At 50.4% G+C, this 19,680-nt stretch overlaps 1 protein-coding gene across 12 annotated transcripts in view; it reads right to left on the bottom strand.

The window, feature by feature from the left end:
• The window catches only part of PTPRS (protein tyrosine phosphatase receptor type S), a 225,364-nt gene that overhangs the window by 132,121 nt on the left and 73,563 nt on the right, over positions 1-19,680 (bottom strand). For 10 of the 12 annotated variants that reach the window (XM_078153985.1, XM_078153983.1, XM_020971268.2 and 7 more), the window contains exon 1: positions 14,477-15,290. The exons of 1 other annotated variant lie outside the window; for it this stretch is intronic. In XM_078153985.1, coding sequence (XP_078010111.1) covers positions 14,477-14,488 — 12 coding nt within the window. In that variant the 5' untranslated portion in view covers positions 14,489-15,290. Of the gene's footprint in view, positions 1-14,476; positions 15,291-19,680 lie in introns of those variants that run through there. One more of the 12 variants, XM_078153981.1, reaches the window with a different exon arrangement.

The following is a 19,680-nucleotide window of genomic DNA, read 5'->3' as shown; positions in this document are numbered from 1 at the left end:
AGAGTCGGCAGGCTAACCAGTCTATACCCCTGCCTATGCAGAGGACTGCATCTCTGGGATGGTGGCTAGGCTTCCCTGTGGACAAGGGCTGGGAAGTGGGGTTGGGGTGGGCAAGCTCTGGAACAGTACCTTCCCTTACAGGCACAAGGGGAGGCAGGAAACAGGGGCCTTAGGCAGTCAGCCTCCAGGGAAGGGGCAAACTCCTTGGCTGCCCCTCTGTCCCCAGAGTTAGGGCTTCATGAAAAAGAAAACAAAAGAAAAGAAAACACCCTGCCATCAGAAGAGGAAGGACAGAACATCTGGGAGGCCAGCCCAGTGGTTGTTTCCAACAGTGTTGTTCTGACTCCTCAGCTTCACTGCCTTTGTCTCCAGTCTCTGCACATCTGCACTGGGTCCTAGCCATGGGCGCCTGCCCCACATCTGGCTTTAGCCTTCCATCCCTCTCAATAAGCTCCCGGCTCAAACCCCTTGTTCCCAAGAGAAATCAGGGTCCAGATCGGTAAACTGATTTTCCCAAGATCACCTAGCTAATGGAGTGCTGGAGTCAGGGAAGATCTGGGTTCAGACTTTGCCTTGGACACTGTGTGATCCTAGGTAAGTCATCTAACCTCTCTGAAACTCAGTTTCCTCATCTCTGAAATGGGATAATAATAGAAACTACTTCACAGAGTTTCTATGTTCCCTTTTCTACAGATCTTTCCAGCTCATAACAATTGTGTTCTCAGGTCTGCTCCAATTCTGCTGTTCTGTCACTTAGAAACACCTCCTTTGATAATTACTACTGCCCAGAATCACTGCCCAGGCCAGCAGCATGGTTCCTGAAGGTTTGCCCAGGTTCCACTCCCGGCTTTGACAATAACAGTAGCAAACATTTACATAGTGCTTCACATATGGCATCTCATTTGGTCCCCACAACAACCCCAGGAAGTAGGAGCCATTATAATTATTTCTCATTTTACAGATGAAGAAAATAAGGCCCAGAGAGGTTAAGTGACTTGTCCTGGGGTCACACAGCTAGTAAGTAACTAAGGCAGGATTCAAACTCAGATTCCCCACCTCCGAGTTCAGCGTTCTGTCTACTAGGCCACCTACCTGCCTCAGCTACAAGAGTCAGAGAAAAATCTGGCCTAAGTAACTGAAATTAAACCAGATGTTCTCAAGCTCGACTCCTGGTGATCCTGGTTTCTAATTCTTTGCTTCATGGTGCCTTTCTCCAGGAACCATTCCCTTTCGTGGCAACTCTGAGATCAGCCTCCTAATATGCAGGGTCATGTCTGCCTTTCCCCACCTGGTCCTCCTCATGCCTAGCTTAGGAAGAGGTTCACCCTCCCCAGCCTGGCTGGGCACTGCAGGCACTACACAGTCTAGCTCCAACCTACGTTTCCTGCTTTCTCATCCTGATCCTTTCCCCCATCTCCCCCGAACAAGGCCACAGGAATCTCTTTCCCCTAAGCTCCTCTAGCCTTAAATGTCTTGAACTTCCCTGGCCCTGAGCACACAGGGCCATCTCATTCATTGTTTTCTTGGACTGTCGCTTAATACTTAGGTGGGTGAATCTTATCTCTTCACCTAGACCCCTGTCCCTTCTGTGCCAGAGGAATGAACACAGGCCCAAGGGAGGGCCCAGGGAAATCAGAGAAGAAGGGCCAGTGCGTTCAAAGACTTCTCCCATCTCCCCAATGTTTCCTTCTGTTTCTCTGCCCTACCAGATCCCACGGTGGCTAGAAGCCAGGTTCTCAAAAGAAGGACGGCTGCACAGTTCACCATTTCTCAGGGAATGCTAACTTTCTAGAGTTGGGAGGGCACCCAGCACTGCATTTTACAGATGGCACAGAGAGGAGAGCCGACTCACTCAAGATCACACAGTGGTCAATGGGAGAGCCGGGATTGGAACTCAGGTCTCCTTCTGCCTAGCCTGGGGCTCTCCAAGTTTCGGATCTTCAGTAAGCTGCACTCAGCTCAGATGGAAACCAGGGATCCCTAGGGCCCAGCCAGCCACCAAGATGTTCCAGCACTTAGCAGTGAAGCTTGCAATGACTCAGGGTCCACTGAGGACAGAGGAAAGCACTTGTGGAGTAGATGAGGCTGGAAATAGGCTCTCACAGCCCTGCTATAGACACCGTCTTCGCCCATGGAAGGCATGGAAGGCAGAGATACCTTGCGCTGGCAGGCAAGGACTGGGGGAGGGGAGCCACTGGTCCCAAAGATTACTGAAAGCCAGAAGCACTGGGAGAGCAGACACTAGGCCCAAAGATTAGCCAGATTTGTTGTGGAGTCAATCAATCAGCTGTGATTCTTTGTGACCTCGCGTGGGGTTTTCTTGGCAAAGAAACCGGAGTGGTTTGCCATTTCCTTCTCCAGTGGATTAAGGCAAATAGAGGGGAAGTGACTTGCCCAGGGTCACACAGCAGTGAGTGTCTGAGGCTGGATCTGAACTCAGGTCTTCCTGACTCCAAGCCCTGCACTCTATCCACTGAGCCACCTAGCTGCCTCTGGCTATTCACTGGTCCCAAAGATTACTGGAGGTCAAAAAGTTGGTCCCAACAATTAGCTAGAAGGACTGGCTAATTAAGAGGTATCACTGGTTCCAAAGTTTACTGGGGCCAGAAGGACTGGGAGAAGGGAGCCAGCGGTCCTAAAGATTACTGGGGGCCAGAAGGCACCTCCTCCCCAGGTACTCATGAAGAGGACCAGGGCTCAGCAAAGCACGTGGAATGATGGGAAAAGCTCAGAGGACCTAGCTCTAGCCTCGACGGGATGTGTGATCTTGGGTAAAGTAGTCCCTTCTTGGGACTACAGTTTTTCCATCTGTTAAGGGAAGGGGTTGGAGCAGGGAACTTGGAATAGTGTAAAGAACATTAGATCTGAAGTCAAAGCAACCAGGTTCAAGCTTTGGCACCATTTCTGGGAGATCACAAACAAGTTGCTTAATCTCTCTCGGCCTCCATTTTGTTCATCTATAAAATGAGGGGAGGGAGACCCAGTGATCCCCAAGGTCCTCTCCAGCAAGTTCTATACTTTTCTAATGATTGGTCTCCAAAGTATTTAAATGATGAGAAAAAGGAGCTGCTGGTGAAGTTTCTGTTCCTCACCTTGCAAAGCCCCTCCCTTCCCCCCTCAACCTCTTCCAAGGGTCAGTCAGTCATTAAGCATGTATTAAGCACCCACTGTATGCCAGGCACTGTGCGCGTGCTGGGAACACAAAGAAAGGCAAAAACAGTCCCTGCCCTCAAGAAGCTTACCATCTAATGGGGGAGATAACATGCAAATATCTCGGTACATACAAGCTATATACAGAGTATGTGAAGGTAACTGGAAAGGGAATGGTATTAGTCAGCATTTGGGGATCTGAGAAAGGCTTCCTGGGCCCTTACAACACTATCACTAACTCTCAGCTACACAAAATCTTATACCTTCCAAATCACTTTTCCACCAATTCTCTAGTAGGATTTTCCAATCTTTCCACCTGTGTGACCTTAGACAAGTCCCTTAACATTCCTGGGTCTCAGTTTCCTCACCAATAAAATGAAGTTGTTGGGCTCCATGGCTTCTGAAGTCCATTTCAACTCTAGATCTAAAATCCAACCCCCTAGGAAGTTTAAAGGGCAGAAATTATTCTCTCCAGCTGACAGATAAGGAAACTTGAGGCTGGAGATGGTGACCCGCCTAAAGGTCCACAGTAATGTCGAGGCAGAGACAGGGCTCAAAGCCAAGGTTTCCTGACTCCTGTGGCCACTCCCCTCTCTATCTCTACTATCACTACTACTGAGCCCTAGACTCAGGAGGATGAAGGAGGGAAGGATGAAGCTGGCTCTCTGGGAGCTCCAGCCCCATGTGGGGCATATGTTCTGAAGGGGAGTTCCCTCTCTATCCTGGCTTCTCCTTTTCTCAGCCCAATTTTATTCACTACGTAGGCCTGGCATACAGGGTGCAAGGTGCCCACCATGGGGCCATCCTTCCCCTCTGCCCCTGGCCCGATGCTTCTAACAGGAGGAGACTGTTTAAGGCATTACAGACACCCATCCATCCATCAGTCCCACACGCTGGCCACACGGGCTGGCCAGAACAGACAAGTGCACACAGTCACGGATGCAGTCACACGCCTCCACCAGCACCTGGCGGCTCCAGAGTCGCCTTCCCTCTGCAGAGCGGGCCAGGCGCTTAATCTCCTCCGGCTTTGCTCTATACTTCAGGGAGCTCAGAGCTTAGCTGGTTTTCATCTTCCCTGAGCCATCCTGAGAAGTGCCCAATTCCCAGGAGTTCCAGACTCTGTGCCTCCTCCCCACCGCCCTGGATACAGGATTTTGGGCGATGCTGCTTAGAGGAGGGAAGAGAGGAGAGCATGTCGGCATCTGAGAAACGGGTCACAAGGAAAGCCAGGGGAGCCTCGCAAGAAACATTTTAATAGTGATTTTGTATAGATGCTCCTGGCTTGCAAGCATATTATAGAGAGGATCTCACTGGATCCTCCTAACAGCCCCATGAGGTAAACAGCGTGTGTGTGTGTGTGTGTGTGTGTGTGTGTGTGTGTGTATTTTGGGGGTGGTGGTGGTAAGGTAATTGGGGTTACGTGACTTGCCCAGAGTCAAACAGCTAGCAAGTGTTATGTGTCTGAGACAGGATTTGAAGTCAGGTCCTCCTGACTCCAGGGCCGGTGCTCTATCCACTGTGCTACCTAGCTGCCTCCAAACAGCATATATTTTAACCCCCTACCCTGGTCCCATTTTACAGATGGAGGTGGGGCATACAAGGTTAAGTTAAGTCAACAAGCATTTATTAAGTGCCTGTGTGCCAGGCACCGTGCTAAGTTCTAGTTTTACAAAAAGAAGCAGAACATAGTCCCTGCCCTCAACAAACTCCCAGTGTAAGGGGGAGAGACAACAGGCAAATAACCAGGTACAAAAAGCCGTCTTGGGATAAATTGGAGATAATCAGCAGAGAAAAGGCATGAAGACAAGGGATGGCCCACATCCTAGAGCTAGGGAGCTCCCTTTTCTCCCAACAGCTCCATGGGCTGGTTAATATGGGCATTCTCATCGCCAGGACTGAGTGGCTGGAACATGGCAGAGGCTCAGCAGGAGTCCTGGGCAGTCCGCTCTAGCTCATACCCACTGCCCGGCTTCCTAGGCCTCATTTTGTTCATTCCTCCAGGAGAATCTGGTTTGGCTCTTTCTCATCCATCCCCCTATGGACCCTTCAGGGCTCAGGAATTTCACATAAAAGTCAGGGGGACGAGGATCCCACAGCAGGCTTTCCCCTACAAAGAGCATAATTGGAGATGGAGAAAGAGAGAGAGAGAGATGGAGAGAAAGTGAAAGAGAGAGAGAGATGGAGAGAGAGAGAGAGGGAGAGAGATGGAGCGAGACGGGGGGAGAGAGAGACAGACAGACAGAGAGACAGAGAAAGAAGGAGGGTGGGAGGGAGAGAAAAAGAGAGAGAGAGATGGAGAGAGAGAGAGGGAAAGAGAAAGAGAGAGAGATGAAGAGAGGAGAAAGAGAAAGAAAGAGATGGAGAGAGACAGAGAGAAAGAAGGAGGGTGGCAGGGAGAGAGAGAGAGAGAGAAAGAGAGAGACAGATGGATAGAGTCACAGAGAGAAAGAGAAAAAAGGAGAGAGCGATGGGGAGAGAGAGGGAGAGAGACAGAGGGAGAGAGAGAGACAGAGAGAGAGAGACAGAGAGAGAGAGAGAGAAAGAAGGAGAGAGGGAGAGAGGGAGGGAGGGAGAGAGAGAGAGACAGAGAGTTTATATGCTCTGTAGGGCCACAAAGCCAGCTGACAAAAGGATGATCTAAGTTCAGCTCAGTCTTTTCTACTCCAGCAACCCTCTGCTAGACACTCAAGGCAGGCATCATATCTTAAAACTCTCTGGGGCCCTGGGTCTAGCAAAGGATCTGGTCCACAGCAGAGGCTCAGGAAATGCTTGGTGGTGACAGTGACTGAAGCTGTGGATTCAAAACCCATCATGGACCCTCAGCTCTCTGTTCTCTGTCTGGGCTCCACTGTGCCTGGAGTCAGATCTATCCTCCGACACTTTCTAACTGTGTGACCCTGGGCAAATCACTTAACTGCTGTCTGCCTCAGTTTCCCCATCTATAAAAAAGGGAGAATAGTAGCACCTACCACTAGTGTTGTTGTGAGAATCTAATTAAATGACATGTACAGAGCTTTGCAAACCTTAAAGTGCTATACAAATATCATTATTATTATTATTATAGCCTAAATATCCTTCTGTCTCTGTGTATCCAGTGTGCTCTTTATCTCCTCAAGAAGGGCTTTCCCAGCCACCTCAGTTCACACTGAGCTTTTGTAATACTGCAGAACTCAGATAATAGGGAGGTGGGAGTGTGGTATCTAGAAGGCCTGGGAGCCAGTGTAAGAGTAACTAACTGTTGTTACTGTTGTGTCATGAAAATGAATTTCAAGTTAGAACTCCTACGTTCCAGCCTTGGGCAAGCTACTTAACAGCCTGTGCCTCAGTTTCCCTACCTATAAAATGGGGACACTAATGCCTACATTACTTCCTTCATGGGGTTGTAGGACTCCAGTGAAATCACAGGCATAAAGCTCTCTGTGAACCAGAAAGCACTACAGAAAACACTATGATTACTGTTATTTCTTCTGGGGTTGGATGAATTGTAGTATAAGGAGGTTATTCAGAGGGCACTTTGGTCAGAACTGACACCTGACCAGGAATCACATCTGTCCAATTCCTGAGCAGCAGTTACTGGCCTCCCAGTCCAACACTTTCTGGGCTGCAGAATTCACTACCTCCCAGGGCATATCATTTTAGGGCATGTTTCCTTATCCCTGCTGAAACTGGTTTTTCTGCCAGTTTTTCTGAAGCGGCCTTAATTCTAACTTTCTGAGGTCAGGCCTTCAAATACTTGAACCCTGTGGTCATGCTCCAATGGGTCGTCTTTTCTTCCACAACACGGCATCTCCAGGTCCTTCAACGGATCCCCAGTTCTCTCCCCATCCTGTCTGTGCTGTTCTCTGGACGTACGCCCCGCTCCTTCCTGGATATCAAAATCCTTCCTAAAAAGGTCCCCAGAAATGAACGCGATACACCCGGTGTGGTGTGAACAGAGAGGAGGAGGACATTCTCTGGATGTGTAGGATGGTGGATTTGGGGAGAGGAGGAATAAGAGATGTGTATGAGTCGGGCTGTGGGCCTGGATTACATGAGAAGGTCTATAGTGTGATACAATGGAAAGAGTTTGGACTGGGAGTCAGCAGGGCTAGGCTCTGGCCCTAGATCCACCCTTCACTTACTGGGTGACTCGGGGGAAACCCCTTCCCCTCTCTGGATGCTCAGGCAGCTATGGAGAGAGGCCTGAATTTGGAGCTAGAAGACCCAGGTTTGAATCCTCCCCCAACTCCCCCAATCAATCAATAAACATCTAAGCACCTGCTACAAGCCAGGCGCCGTGCTGAGTGCTGGGGATACCGAAAGCGGCCATCTGGACCCCGCTATTCACTAGCTATGTAAACCAAGTCCTATAACTCAGACTAGCTCTAAGAAATAAGTGTCCCTTTCAGGCCGGTCCATTCCATGAGTGTAACCAGGGCTGGGGAACCTGTGACCTCAAGGCCACATGTGTCCTTCTGGGTCCTCAAGTGTGGCCAGAAATCTGTCAAAGGGGCACACTTGAGGACCTAGAGAGCCACGTATGGCCTCGAGGTCAGAGGTTCCCCACCCCTGGTCTAACCCTACAACTCAGGCCACGACAAAAACTCCAGACATTCTGTGCACAGAATTTCAGCCCAATGCTGCCTGCTACTGCAGCAACAATCTTGAGGCCATTATCCAAAGAATCTGCTTATAATAGAGAATCAACTGTAATGCAAACATTAAGGCCAAGTGAACTATTACCAAAAAAAAAAATTACCACACAATTGAGGCCAAAAGTGGGCAAGAGAGAGGCTGGGAGTCTCACTGCAAGCCCATGTCACAGGCCTAAGTCTATCTCAGCCTTGCAATCCACACACCAACCCGGCCAACCGCTGCACCAGCCCGCCTGCCCACCCCAATGTTCACGGCCACCCTTGGGGCATGCATGAGTCATCATCATCATCATCAGTAAGGACAGCATCATTCCTCTGACGCTGTAATAGTTTCAAAGAGAGCTTTCCTACAACCATAGAAGATAAGCAACCAAAAGTACCACTATTTCCATTTTGCTGATGAGGAAAAGGGAGCTCTGAGGAGGATGGGATTGAGCCACCAGTCCACAGATAGGAAGGGTCAGAGGTGGGATTTAAATCCAGGTATCCTGACCACTTCCCTTTCCATTATGCTGCATTGCTTAAGAAACTGACATTTGTAAACCAAGTTTTACCCCCTCCTCCTCCAAAAATAATGATAGCTAACATTTATATAGTGTTTACTATGTGCCAGTCACTGTGCTAAGTGCTTTACAATGATTAATTTTGTTTGATTCTCACAAAAAATCTTTATCCCCATTTTACAGGTGAGCAAACGGAGGCAAACAGCGTTCAATGACTTGCCCAGGGTCACAAAGCTAGTAAGTGTCTGAAGCTGGATTTGAAGTCAGGTCTTCCTGACTCCAGGCCCTATACTTGATCATTTTGCCACCGAGACTGAGGGGAAAAAAAAACCCTGGTTCAATGGGAAGAGGAGGAGGAACACTGGCTCCAGAGCTGGCAAACGGCTTAAATAATAACCACAGTTAGCACACAGCTAGTAAGTCTGTAAGGCTGACTGACTGCAAGTCCAGCTCTGGGTAGATCTCCATTTATCAAGAGGAGCACAATAAATCAAAGGGCTATTTAAAATCTCTGGTGGGGGGATGGCAGGCATGGAGAGGGAAAAGGAAAGGGTTCCTTTTAGCAAGGAACACTCGTCTCTCTCTAAACGGCTCCATTTCTTAGGTGGAGCATTGGCACGTTGGGTTTGCTTAGGGGCCCAGCATATTTGCACATCTAGCGTGCAGCCCGCTGTACTTGGGAAGGAAAGGCACCTGGAGGGACAGCAGGGGGTGCCCCCTGCCTCCTTCAGGCTTAATGCAAGTAAACATCTGTGCCAGTTCTAGGTCCGTGGCTCTATTCCCCTCCGTAGCCAGTGGGGTGCCAAGATGGGCCAGTGGGCAAGGGCATGAACTCTCTTACTACCATTAATTATTTAAAAATCTATTAACATTGTTTCTAAATTGACAAAAAACAAACTAAAACCGCCCTTCTCACTGCTGTGGAACAAATTTTGCCTGTAAGGACTGTGGGCATGGCCAAGCCATCCACCTTCCTTATTTCTCCAATGGGGGCCCACATCCAGACCCATTCCCCTCATTTATTTCCCCTAAGCTGCCATTTTTCTATGAGGAATCTTGTACCAGAGTTGGAAAGCAACACATTATTTGTGCTGGGGTGTGCGTGTGTGTGTCTGAGAGAGAGAGGGAGGGAGGCAGGCAGTCTCCCATACATGGACTGAATTTTGAGACTAACTCTGTCACTTACTACGTTACTGCGGGCAGGTCACTTCCTTGCCCTAGTGACTAGGGCCTAGCCTCTGTTTCCCAATCTCTAAAATGAGGGTGATGGACCAGATGATTTCTAAGGGTGACTTTCAGAATTTATGAAGCTCTTACTAGGTGCCATGTACTGAGCTGGGACTACAAAGGCTGAAATAAAAAGTCCCTGCCCTCAAGGAGCTTGCATTCTATCAGGGGAAAACATCACACACATATAAGTCAATACAAAATATATACAAATACAAGGTAATTTGGAGGGCACTTTAGTAGCTGGGGGTATGGCGGGGGGATCTCCCAGTCCATCTAGTCTGGCCTGTACTTGACAAAAGGACCCTAGACCTCTAGGATACTCTGCTCTGAGCATACCACGAGGAGGGAGTCGGCCAGCAGCTGGTTCTTCTGCTTCAAGGCATGCTTGCATGCAGCCATCAGGAGCCGGGCGTCTGCCCTGCCCAGGGTCCAGGGGAGGAATCCAGGAAACAATAATGGATTCCTCCCAGCATTCAGTCACCCTCCCTGTCCCGCACGTGCATCCGCAAGGCCCAACATGCTCTCCTCACCCAGAGAGAGTGATGAGGAGTGAGTCATAGCCCAAAGTCAGGGGGCAAACCACAGGCTTAATGAATAACAAAACAAAAAAAGATATAAAACACCTCCCTGGCCCCATTCCTCAGAGGCATGGCCTGGCTAACCTGCCAGTATCCCCCAAAATGGCGGCTCTTGAGGAACAGTCTGATGATGACTGCTGGGCTGGTGTGCCACCCCAGAAAAGCAGCCACCGCCATCTCTCTGAGAGAGTTTCTGACAAAGTTTGCTAGCTCCTGCCTTGCCCTGGAATTCAAGGCCCTTTTCATAGCTGGATCCTCACTTCTTTTCTGGAACCCTTTTGCTCCTTCCTGTCCCAGATGGGCCCATCCTTTCACTCACCCACAGACCTGCCAAGCTCATCTCTGCTTCAGCTCATGCCTTTGCTCCAAACATTTCCTTCTCCTGGAATACCCTATCACCCCTTTCTAAATCCAACCCGACCATCAAGGTCATGCTCAAGTCCTACCTTCTCCAGGAAGCCTTCCTGGATAGTTCTGGATCTGGCATCTGGATCTGGAAAGATCTCTCCATAGAATTGCAACCAGGAATCAGAATCACAGAATCTGAGAGTGGGATGGACCTCAGAGGCTCTGGAGTCCAACCTGTACCTGAAAAGGAATCCCTCTCTAGAATATGCCCTCCAGAAAAAAGTCAGCACTAGAAGGGGCCTGAGATAGGAATCACAGAATCTTGGAGAATTGGCTCAGATCTGTATCTGACCAAAGATCCACTCTGCCTCATCCCTAACTACTGGCCATCCAGCCTTTGTTTAAAGACCACCAGGATGAAAGAGGAGGATGGCCCCAGACTGTGTAAAAAAGGCTGATTATTTACACACCACATTCAGGTTTGCAAGCACAGGCGCTGTGTTACAGTGAAGAGCAGCCTGGCCTTGGAGGCAGGAAGCCTGAGGCCCAAGTCTGGCCCCTGACCCATGAACATCTGGGTACAACACAAGGCAGTACAGGACATGGAGGCAGACAGGGCTGAAGGAGCTCAGAAGGCAATCCCTGGGAGCTAAAGGGATCGGGGTAGTTTCCTGGAAGAGGGGGGAATCAATTTGGATCTCAAAGCCTAAATCAGGGCTTTGCGCTAATAACTCCAAGGGGGAGAACTCTGACACCACTGGGTTAATTCATCAAAAGGCTGATTTCATTTCAGTAAAAGAAAGAGCTTCCTAATAATCAGAACTGTCCAAAGGGAAATGGGTTACTTTTGAGAGGTGCTGAACTCCCCAGCACTGGAGGGCTTCAACAAAGTCTCTGGAAACCTCTACACTGTGGCCATGCCAGGTGATTTCTAGGATTCCCCCTCTACCCCGTGCAACTTTAAGATTCTACAAATCTTGGCACTGGAAGGGACCCAGAGACCACATGGTCCAAACCATTTAGTCTACAGAAGAAACTACAAAATGAAAGCTGATAAAACGATAAAATGAAAGTTGAAAGCTCAGGATTGATTCTGGTATTAGGGCAGGGAGAGGGCCTGGGCGAACCCAGAGTCCTCCAAACTCCCTGAAGTCAGTAGCTTCTGCCTCTTCTCTCCCCAACACACATCATACTTGTAAAGAAGGCCTCGACTGCTATTCTGGCGCTTCTCATCCACCCTCTGAGGTTGGTGCTAGGGGGAAACAGTCCACAATTCAATGTAATTCAATGCAACAAGCATTTATTAAGCACCTACTATGTGCAAGTAGAGGTGGGAGAGAGAAGGTCATGTTGAAAACAAAGGAGTTGGGGAGGCTCTTGGGTCTGGAGAAAAGGATCTACGATCATTAACCCACCCAGCTAGCTCTGGGGCTGCCAGGCCAGGAAAGGCAGAGTATGGATACTCAAGTTCTGGCCCTGACTATGCCAGGACTAAATCATTGTGTGTGCCTGGGCAAGTCCTTCCTTCCCTTCCCTGGGCCTCAGTGTCCCCACCTATAATGGGGGGGGTGGACGAGAAGATCTTATCAGTCCCTTCCAACTCTAAAGTGCTAGAAACTTGTGAAAAGACAAACATGCAGGAGGCAGCAGGACAGATGTTGGGACAGGAGCCCAGAAATGTGAGTTATAATCCTGGTTCTGCCATTGTCTTTCTGAGACTTACACAAGTCACTGCCTCAGTTTCCCCATCTGTAAAATAAGTGGACTGGCCAAGATAATCACTAAGGTACCTTCCAGTGGTCACAATCTACCTGCCTGGATCCCAGACTCTAGAGCCCATTTCTGGAGCGCTGTCTTAAGACCAGCAAACCCCTCTCCCACACACCATTCCATTCCTTCCTCTCTCCACCAATGGGCTCATGAGAACATCAGAGCCCTTTCCTTCCTTCCTTCCTTTCTGGGTGGGTAGGTGGGGAAGGGCCTGAAAACCCAGGCCTCCAGCCAGGCTGGGGGTATATATGGCCTCTGCTGCCGTCCTCTTCAAACTAGAGGGTGGGAAGCAGTCCAGGCAGGCCCATGGCCCAGGGACAGCAGTCCTCGGGTCCCTGGCCCATGACATGCTCAGGGTTCTTTGTCTTAGAAGAAAAGCAGTGGCTGAACTGGCCAAAGCAACCAGCAGATGCCTCCACACCATCAGCCCTTTCATTTTACAGATAAGGCAACTGAGGCCCCCGTTTAACAGACAAGGGCAAGTTTTTTAAAACTTTCTTACATAAACCCTTCACAGTCTGCTGATTCCAAAGTCTATAGGCCAAACGAGATAAAGGCTTAATGAGGAAACTTCTAGCACGCTGGTAGGGAAAGGTGGTGAAACCAAGGCCTCTCTTGACTGGCAGCATGAGATAATGTTTTCACTGTCAGAAAGACCTGAGTTGGAAGCCTGGCCCCTCTACTTAGGGGCTGTGGGAAATTGGGTAGCTCCTTAAATACACCAGGCCCCAGTTTTCCATCAGTAAAATGAAGGGGCTGGTTCAGATGACCTCTAAGTCCCCTCTGTCATGAGGGGCTAATCCTAACGAACTGGAGAAACGTGAAGTATTCTTTGGAAGCTGAGATGTTATCTGGCTGGGGGAGGCCTGGGTTCGAGCCCCAGCAGAGCCAATTACTCACTCTAGACAAATCCCTGACCTTCTTAGGCTTTCCTCCTCTGAAAAATGAAAACAGCATGTCTTCTGCTGCCCACAACCACTATGAAGGTTGGACAACATCAATGGAAGCACTGAGCTGTAGTTCTAGGCATTGCAATGGGTTACTGCAGCTGTTCTCCAGAGGTGAGCAGGGGAGGGGAGGGAAAAAAGAAAAGAGAAGGAAGGGATGGAAAACTACCCTAACCCTCTGCACACAACACATACAATAACTTTTTGGCCAAGTGAACTTACTGCTGACTAGGAGAAAGGTGGGAGAGAGAGAGAGGAGACTGTGGAGGGAATGGGAGCCTGGAAGGAGTTTGGGGGCACTAGAGGATAAAGAAGGGGTAAGAGAGATGGAGATCGGTAAGAAAGGCAGGGGAGATTGGGAGTAATGAGGGGGAGAGAACCACCAAGAAAGAGGACTGGTGCCTGGGAGAATTAACAGGAGCACAAGGAAGGGGATATGAAGGAGAAAAAGGTACTGGAAAAGGAGAGGGGACATGGAGGGAGTATGGGGAGAGGGGTAGGACGTTGGGAAAGGGGTCAGAGGATGGGGGAAGGAAGGGGGGGGACACTGGGGGAGTGACACAGGCTTGGTTGCCAGGGCTAACCACTCTCCTGAATTCCTGTGACCGGGGAAAGACAGGAAAAAAGAAGCTAGGGGAGGGGACATCAGGGAGGAAGTAACCATTACTGCCCGCAAACTTTCCAGTGTGTCCAAAAATAATAAATAACTCATCCTCACTTTGAAAATTAAACCTGATTAAATTTTTCGTTTAAGTAGGTGAGGGTGGAAGGGGAGGGAGGTTACAGCCACAATAGCTCCATCCTTGCCTGGCATCTCCCCCCAAACTCTCAGACCCTGCTCATACTCTAACAGTCCCAGTTTCCACTCCCCATCCCTCTTCTCCAGAGCTAGGTCTTGGGGATGGTTTCAATACCTCAACAAGTCTGATTTCAGGTCCCAGGCACAGGGACCACAGATGTGTGGGATGGGGGTGGGGAGGATGTCAGAGATTCCTGCTAATCATTGCCTCCTCTTTCCACTGCTCCCACCAGGCTCCCTGGGGGACGAAGACCACAAGATGGCAAGAGGGTGTCTTTCCTCCCACCAAGAAAGGCTAGCCAAGAAGTCAGTCTCGTGGTCCTCTTCTTTCTCCAAACTCTTCGTTCAGCAGACTGAGGAAGGGAGGCCCTTTCCCAAGCCTGGGCCCCCCACCTCCTGTGAAGCCTTGGGAACAAAGGCTAGAGAAGACCCCCCCACCAGGTCCCCCAACCCCTCCTTCCCAAGCCCCTCTCCCCCATCCCCCGCTGGCAGGAGAAGAGGTTGATCCTCCACTCACCCTCAAACACATGCAGCATCCAGGCTCCCAGAGGAGGGTGGAAGACGGGGGAGGTCGGGGAGAGCCCTCACTCACCCCCTGTGCCAGTGACCAATGTTTTCCAGTTGGGCTCCTGGGGGAACACAAGATGGGGGGGCCTGCCCCCCGGGTCCCTGCCACTACTAGGCACCCATGGGTTTCGAGATCTTCTCCACCAGGCTCATCCGCAGGGACTGAGGAGCTAGGACCGGGAAACCTGGGTGAGGTTGTCCCAGACTGTCCGCCAACTCGAGCCCCTGGGCCGGCCCCGATGCAGCTGCAGCGAAGCAGAGCTAGCAGGGAGCGAGCTAGCGAGGGAGCGGAGCTAGGAGCCAGCGAGAGGGCAGCAGGAGGGGAGTGGAGGGGGCTGGCCGGCCCGCCCGGCGGAGCAGAGATGTTTGGGGTTGGGGGAGGGGCCTGGAGAAGGCTGGGCTGGAGGCGGGGGGGGGGTCTCCAGGGGAGGAGGCTGCTGGGTGAAGGGGAGGGAGAGAGGGAGGGAGAGACAGAAGCTGGGGGCACAGGGGGAAGCGGAGTGAGGGCTTCGTCCCCCTCGGGGCTTTGGAGCTTCAGCCCTCTTCCCTCTAGCAACTCCAGGGGCTCAGAGTGGGGAGGGGGCAGGAGAAGGAAGATGGAGTCTAGAGGTGCAAAGAAGAGAGAGAGGTGGGGCCAGGGCTGGGGGAGGTGGAGCTGGAGAGCGGGGTCGCGGGACTTGGGGAGGAGCTGGGGAAAGAAAGGAGGGGGGAAGTTCTGTCCCCTTGGGTGGGGATGAGAGAGGACGGCTAAGGCCGGAAGAGGAGCCCCGGGGAAGGGGGCTGTGGGTGGGAGTCTGGGGGAGGAGCGAGCCGGGAGAGAGGGGGCCACTCTGGGAGGGAAAGGGGGGGGTGTGGACTTCTAGTCCTCTAAAGAAAGCTCCTCCCAAACTTTTTACACAACGGGAGACGCGAGCCCGGGCTGGAAGGGAGAGTCCCGCTAAGCTTCTAACTCCCTCCTCCCTCCCCGGGGGTTGTGGGGGCCTGCTCAGACCCCATCCCGGTCCGCCAGCCATCGGGCCCCAGGGATCTATCTCTCCGTCCTCAGTACAGTGTCTAGTCTAGGTCGCCTGTGTGTTTGGAAGCGATGACTCGCAGAGGAGTAGCACTGAGTACGCAGCCAGAGGAACTGTCTCTGCTCCCCTCTTCTGCTCTGTGGCCTTGGGCAAATCATTTCATTTCTCTGGGCCTCAGTTTCCTTATCTGTCAAATGTTGGGGGTTGGCCTAGGAGAGCTTCTCTAATCCCTTTCAGCTTCAAATCCAACAATCTTATAAATAAAAGTTGCAATCTAGAGTTCTGATGCAACTGATGACTAATGAACCCCATGGGGGAGAAAGTGACAAGAAACGCCGAAAGGGACCCTTTCCTACCCCAGCGAGCGAACTTGGAGAAGCGCAGACTTCGGTAGGGAGGCTAAGCCTGGCTCTGACGCAGATGAGCAGGGTGACCAGGAGCCAACGAATCCACCTGAACTTCGCTCCCCAGCGATAGTACATGGTGTGGGGCTGCTCATCTGACTGGTTATTGTGACGAGCGCACTTTGTAAAGGTCTACAGAAAGCATTAAAGCCCATTGCAGGGATGAGGAATCGAATTCAGGTGAAACGATGCTGAGGAAGGGGCGTGGACACCAATCATCTACCTGCTCAAAGGTGGAAGGTAGCCAGGTCCGACCTGGCCCTAGGGTTCTCCACTCTGGGGGCTCTTGTATCACCGCTGGGAAAACTCCACTGATGCTCCTACCTCAGTAATGACCCTCCCTACTCTGACCTCATCTGTAGATTTGTATCTATCGACTGTAATAAAAAATAATATTTAAGTTCATCAATCTGTATTGGTGCTTTATCTCACGGCTAGAAGGAGAATTCTGAGAGCAGGAACTAGGTCTTAATCTGAACTTTTTATTCCCACCATTAAGAGTATGGTGCTTAGCAAACAGTAGGTGCTTAATAAATAAATGGTTGATGAACTGAATATCAGAGGCAAAGGCCTGAGATGGCCCGAGTAGGCAGGAAGAAAGACAAGTGGACATATTGCCAGGGACCATTCCAGCCTTGCCCTCCCCCCTTCCCAGACCAGATATAACTAGGTCTCCTAGTTCACCCTTCCTGTCACTCCTACTTCCTGATTGCCCATCAGGGTCCCCACACCTCAGGGCCACTGGCACAATGTTCAGAGGGGCCTGGCTTGGGAGACAAGTGTGTTTTTGGAGAGCAGCGGTGTGTGTCCGCAGATGGGGGTGGAGAGAGCGAAGAGTGGGCCGCCTGAGAGCTGGAAGCAAGTATCCAGATTGAAAACAGATGGGAGTGTTCATGCCAGCCTGACATCCGATCCTGTGCGGAGGGAGGAGGGGGGATATGAAGGGAGGGGAGGAGGAGGAGGAGGAGGAGGAGAAGTTCCCAAACCCCAGAGCCTTGGCAACCAATCAAAACGTCAAGGCTACAAAATAGTTTGGTTTGAAAATATCCCTATAGCCAAATGGCTTTCAGTGGGGACAGATCTGCCTTTCCAAATATCTGATGGGATCCACTTGGTGTCCAAGGGAAACCTGCCCAGAAAGGAAGTCGGGGTAGTGGGGTTCACCCTACTGACCAGAGACCCCAGTCTCCAAAGCACTTGACATGCCTCCCCTAAGCAGGCCAGAGCAGGGGATGGACAGACAGACACACAGCCTGATTAGAGTGCCAGAGACACCTACAGCTATTTATATCCCCCCAAACAAACAGCTGAGGAAGTGTGAGCTAAATATAAAAAGGTAACTTTGTAAGAGGCTGGAGGGTTGGTGATGGGGGACAGCTAGTACAACCTAAAGCATATGGCAACTAGGACACCTGTGAGCTCTGGACCCAGGAAGTTCCTTCGTCCCCCTGCCCTCACAGGTCTAGAATTCTTTCCTTTTTGGTCTGGACCTATGATTTTTGTGGGGAACTCAGGTCTGGGATAAAAATAATGATAAGTATTCCTATGCCAATTGGAGGCTTTAAAAAATAGCTTCCTCACAATCTAGTACAAGTCTTTTCCCTATTTTAAAGATGGGGAAACTAAGGCACAGAGTGGTTAACTGGCTCACTCAGAAGAACCCGAGGGAAGAGGTGAAGATACTATTTGAGCTCTGGGCTTCTGGTTCTGAGGCTGGTACTCTTCTGACTACAGCACATCTCCTACTTCTCCTCCTCACTGGACCACTCCTCAGGCACACTCCATACCTCAAAGTGTCCCACTGATCCTGGGCCCTCCTCTTCTCTGCTGTTTCTTTGGCTGATCTCACCAGCCCCCATAGATTCAATGATCATCTCTATGCTGATGTAAATCTATTTCTATAGCCCTAACCTCTCTGCTGGCCTCCAGTCTCCCATCTCCAACTGCCTACTAGACATCTTGAACTGGATGATCTGTAGACATTTTAAAATAAAAAACTGAACTCGTCTTTCCTCTCAAACCCTCCCCTGATCCAACTTTTCTATCACTGCTGAGGGCATCCTCATGCTCCCAGCCACCCAGGCTCATAACCCAGGTGTCATCCGACTCCTCACTCTGCCCCTTCCCCCATATCCAATCTGTGCCAAGACCTATCTTACGTTCATTACATCTCTCACAAAAGCTCCCCTCTCTCCTTCGACACTGCCACCATGCTGGGTCAGGGCCTCATCGACCAATAGCCTGCTGGCTAGTCTCTCTGCCACAAGTTTTCCCCACACTCCCTTCCATTCTCCTCCACTCAGCTATCAAACTGATGTTCCTAAATCGGAGGTCTGACCAGGTCATCATTGCTGCCCCAACCTTCCTACCCCCACCCTAGGTCAAGAAACTCCAAACGTTCCCTATCATCTCCAGGAACAGATACAAACTTTCCTTTGGCATTCACAGCCCTTCATGTTCAGGCCCCTCCCTCCCTTCCCAGTCTTCTTACAAAGCCCATTGGCACCATATACTCTGCAGTCCCGTGACGCTCCATCTCCCAACTCTGGGCATTTTCATTATCTGTCCCCCAAGCCTGGAATGCTCTCCCTCCCAGCTTCCTTCAAGTTCCAGTCAAAATCCCTTTAGGGGATTTAGGAAGCCTTTCCTGGTCCCTTTTAATTCTAGTGCTTTTGGGGCAAAGAGGTGGCATAGCGGATAGAGCACCAGTCCTGGAGGCATGAGGACCTGAGTTCAAATCTGACCTCAGACACTTACTAGCTGTGTGACCCTGGGAACCCCCCCCAAATTATAGTGCTTTCCCTCTGTTGTTTATTTCAATTTATCCCTTGTTTGTATATAGCTGTTTACATATCATCTCCCCTATTTGACTGTGTCTTTTACCTGTCTTTGTATCCTCAGGGCTTAGCACAGAGCCTGGTACAAAGCAGTGCTTAGAAAATGTTGACTGACCAAGTTCCTGCTACACTGTTGACCTACCAGCTCTACCAGAATGCTGAAAGTCCAGTCCAACACCTTTCCAGGAGGAAACGGAGTTTCACAGAAATGAAGGCACTTGCCTAAGTTCAGTATGAGTCATTAATAGAATTGGGATTAGAACCCAGGTCTCTTGGCTCTCAGGCCACATACAGCCTTTCCACTGGAGCCCACGGGGTTTTCGCTCTCAAATACTATGTACTGAGGTTTTTCCTTCTCCCAGCTGACACTCGGTGTTCCAAGGTCCTTCTTTCTCCCAGATCTCATGCTGGGTTCCAAGGCCCCTTCTCTTGTCTCAGACACTCTATGTCTAAGGTCCCTTCTGGCCCTGATTTATGATGTTACAGAACTCAGAGCTCTTACATGCTACCAGAACATTCTGTGTGCTCTAACAATCTGCACTCTGAGACTCGTTTTCCCCCAGGTTTGACATTCTTTATTCTCAGGTCCCCCGATGACATTCCATGTTCTATAGCTTCCTCCAAACCTGATGCTCTAAGAGATTACAAGGCCCAGACCTTCCTGCTCATACACTCTATGTTCTGATACTGTCTGTTCTAAGGCCACCCCAGCTCTGATCTTCTGTGTCCCTCCTTCTACCCGTTTCTTCTCCTGTCAGTTTAGTGAGGGGGATTTGGGATGGGATATAGGTCTGGGAGTAAACATCCCAGGCTCTTTTTTCCCTCCAGTCCTAGGATTGTGTATAGGATAGAAGGACAGAGACAACATAGGAAAAATGGAAGATTGTAGTGAACTGAATT

This window comes from Phascolarctos cinereus, unplaced genomic scaffold (genome assembly GCF_003287225.1).
Source record: "Phascolarctos cinereus isolate Bilbo 61053 unplaced genomic scaffold, phaCin_HiC Scaffold_4;HRSCAF=312, whole genome shotgun sequence".
Lineage (NCBI taxonomy): Eukaryota > Metazoa > Chordata > Mammalia > Diprotodontia > Phascolarctidae > Phascolarctos > Phascolarctos cinereus.
The sequence above is the reverse complement of the archived record's forward strand: the minus strand, read 5'-3'. Positions and strand labels throughout refer to the sequence as shown.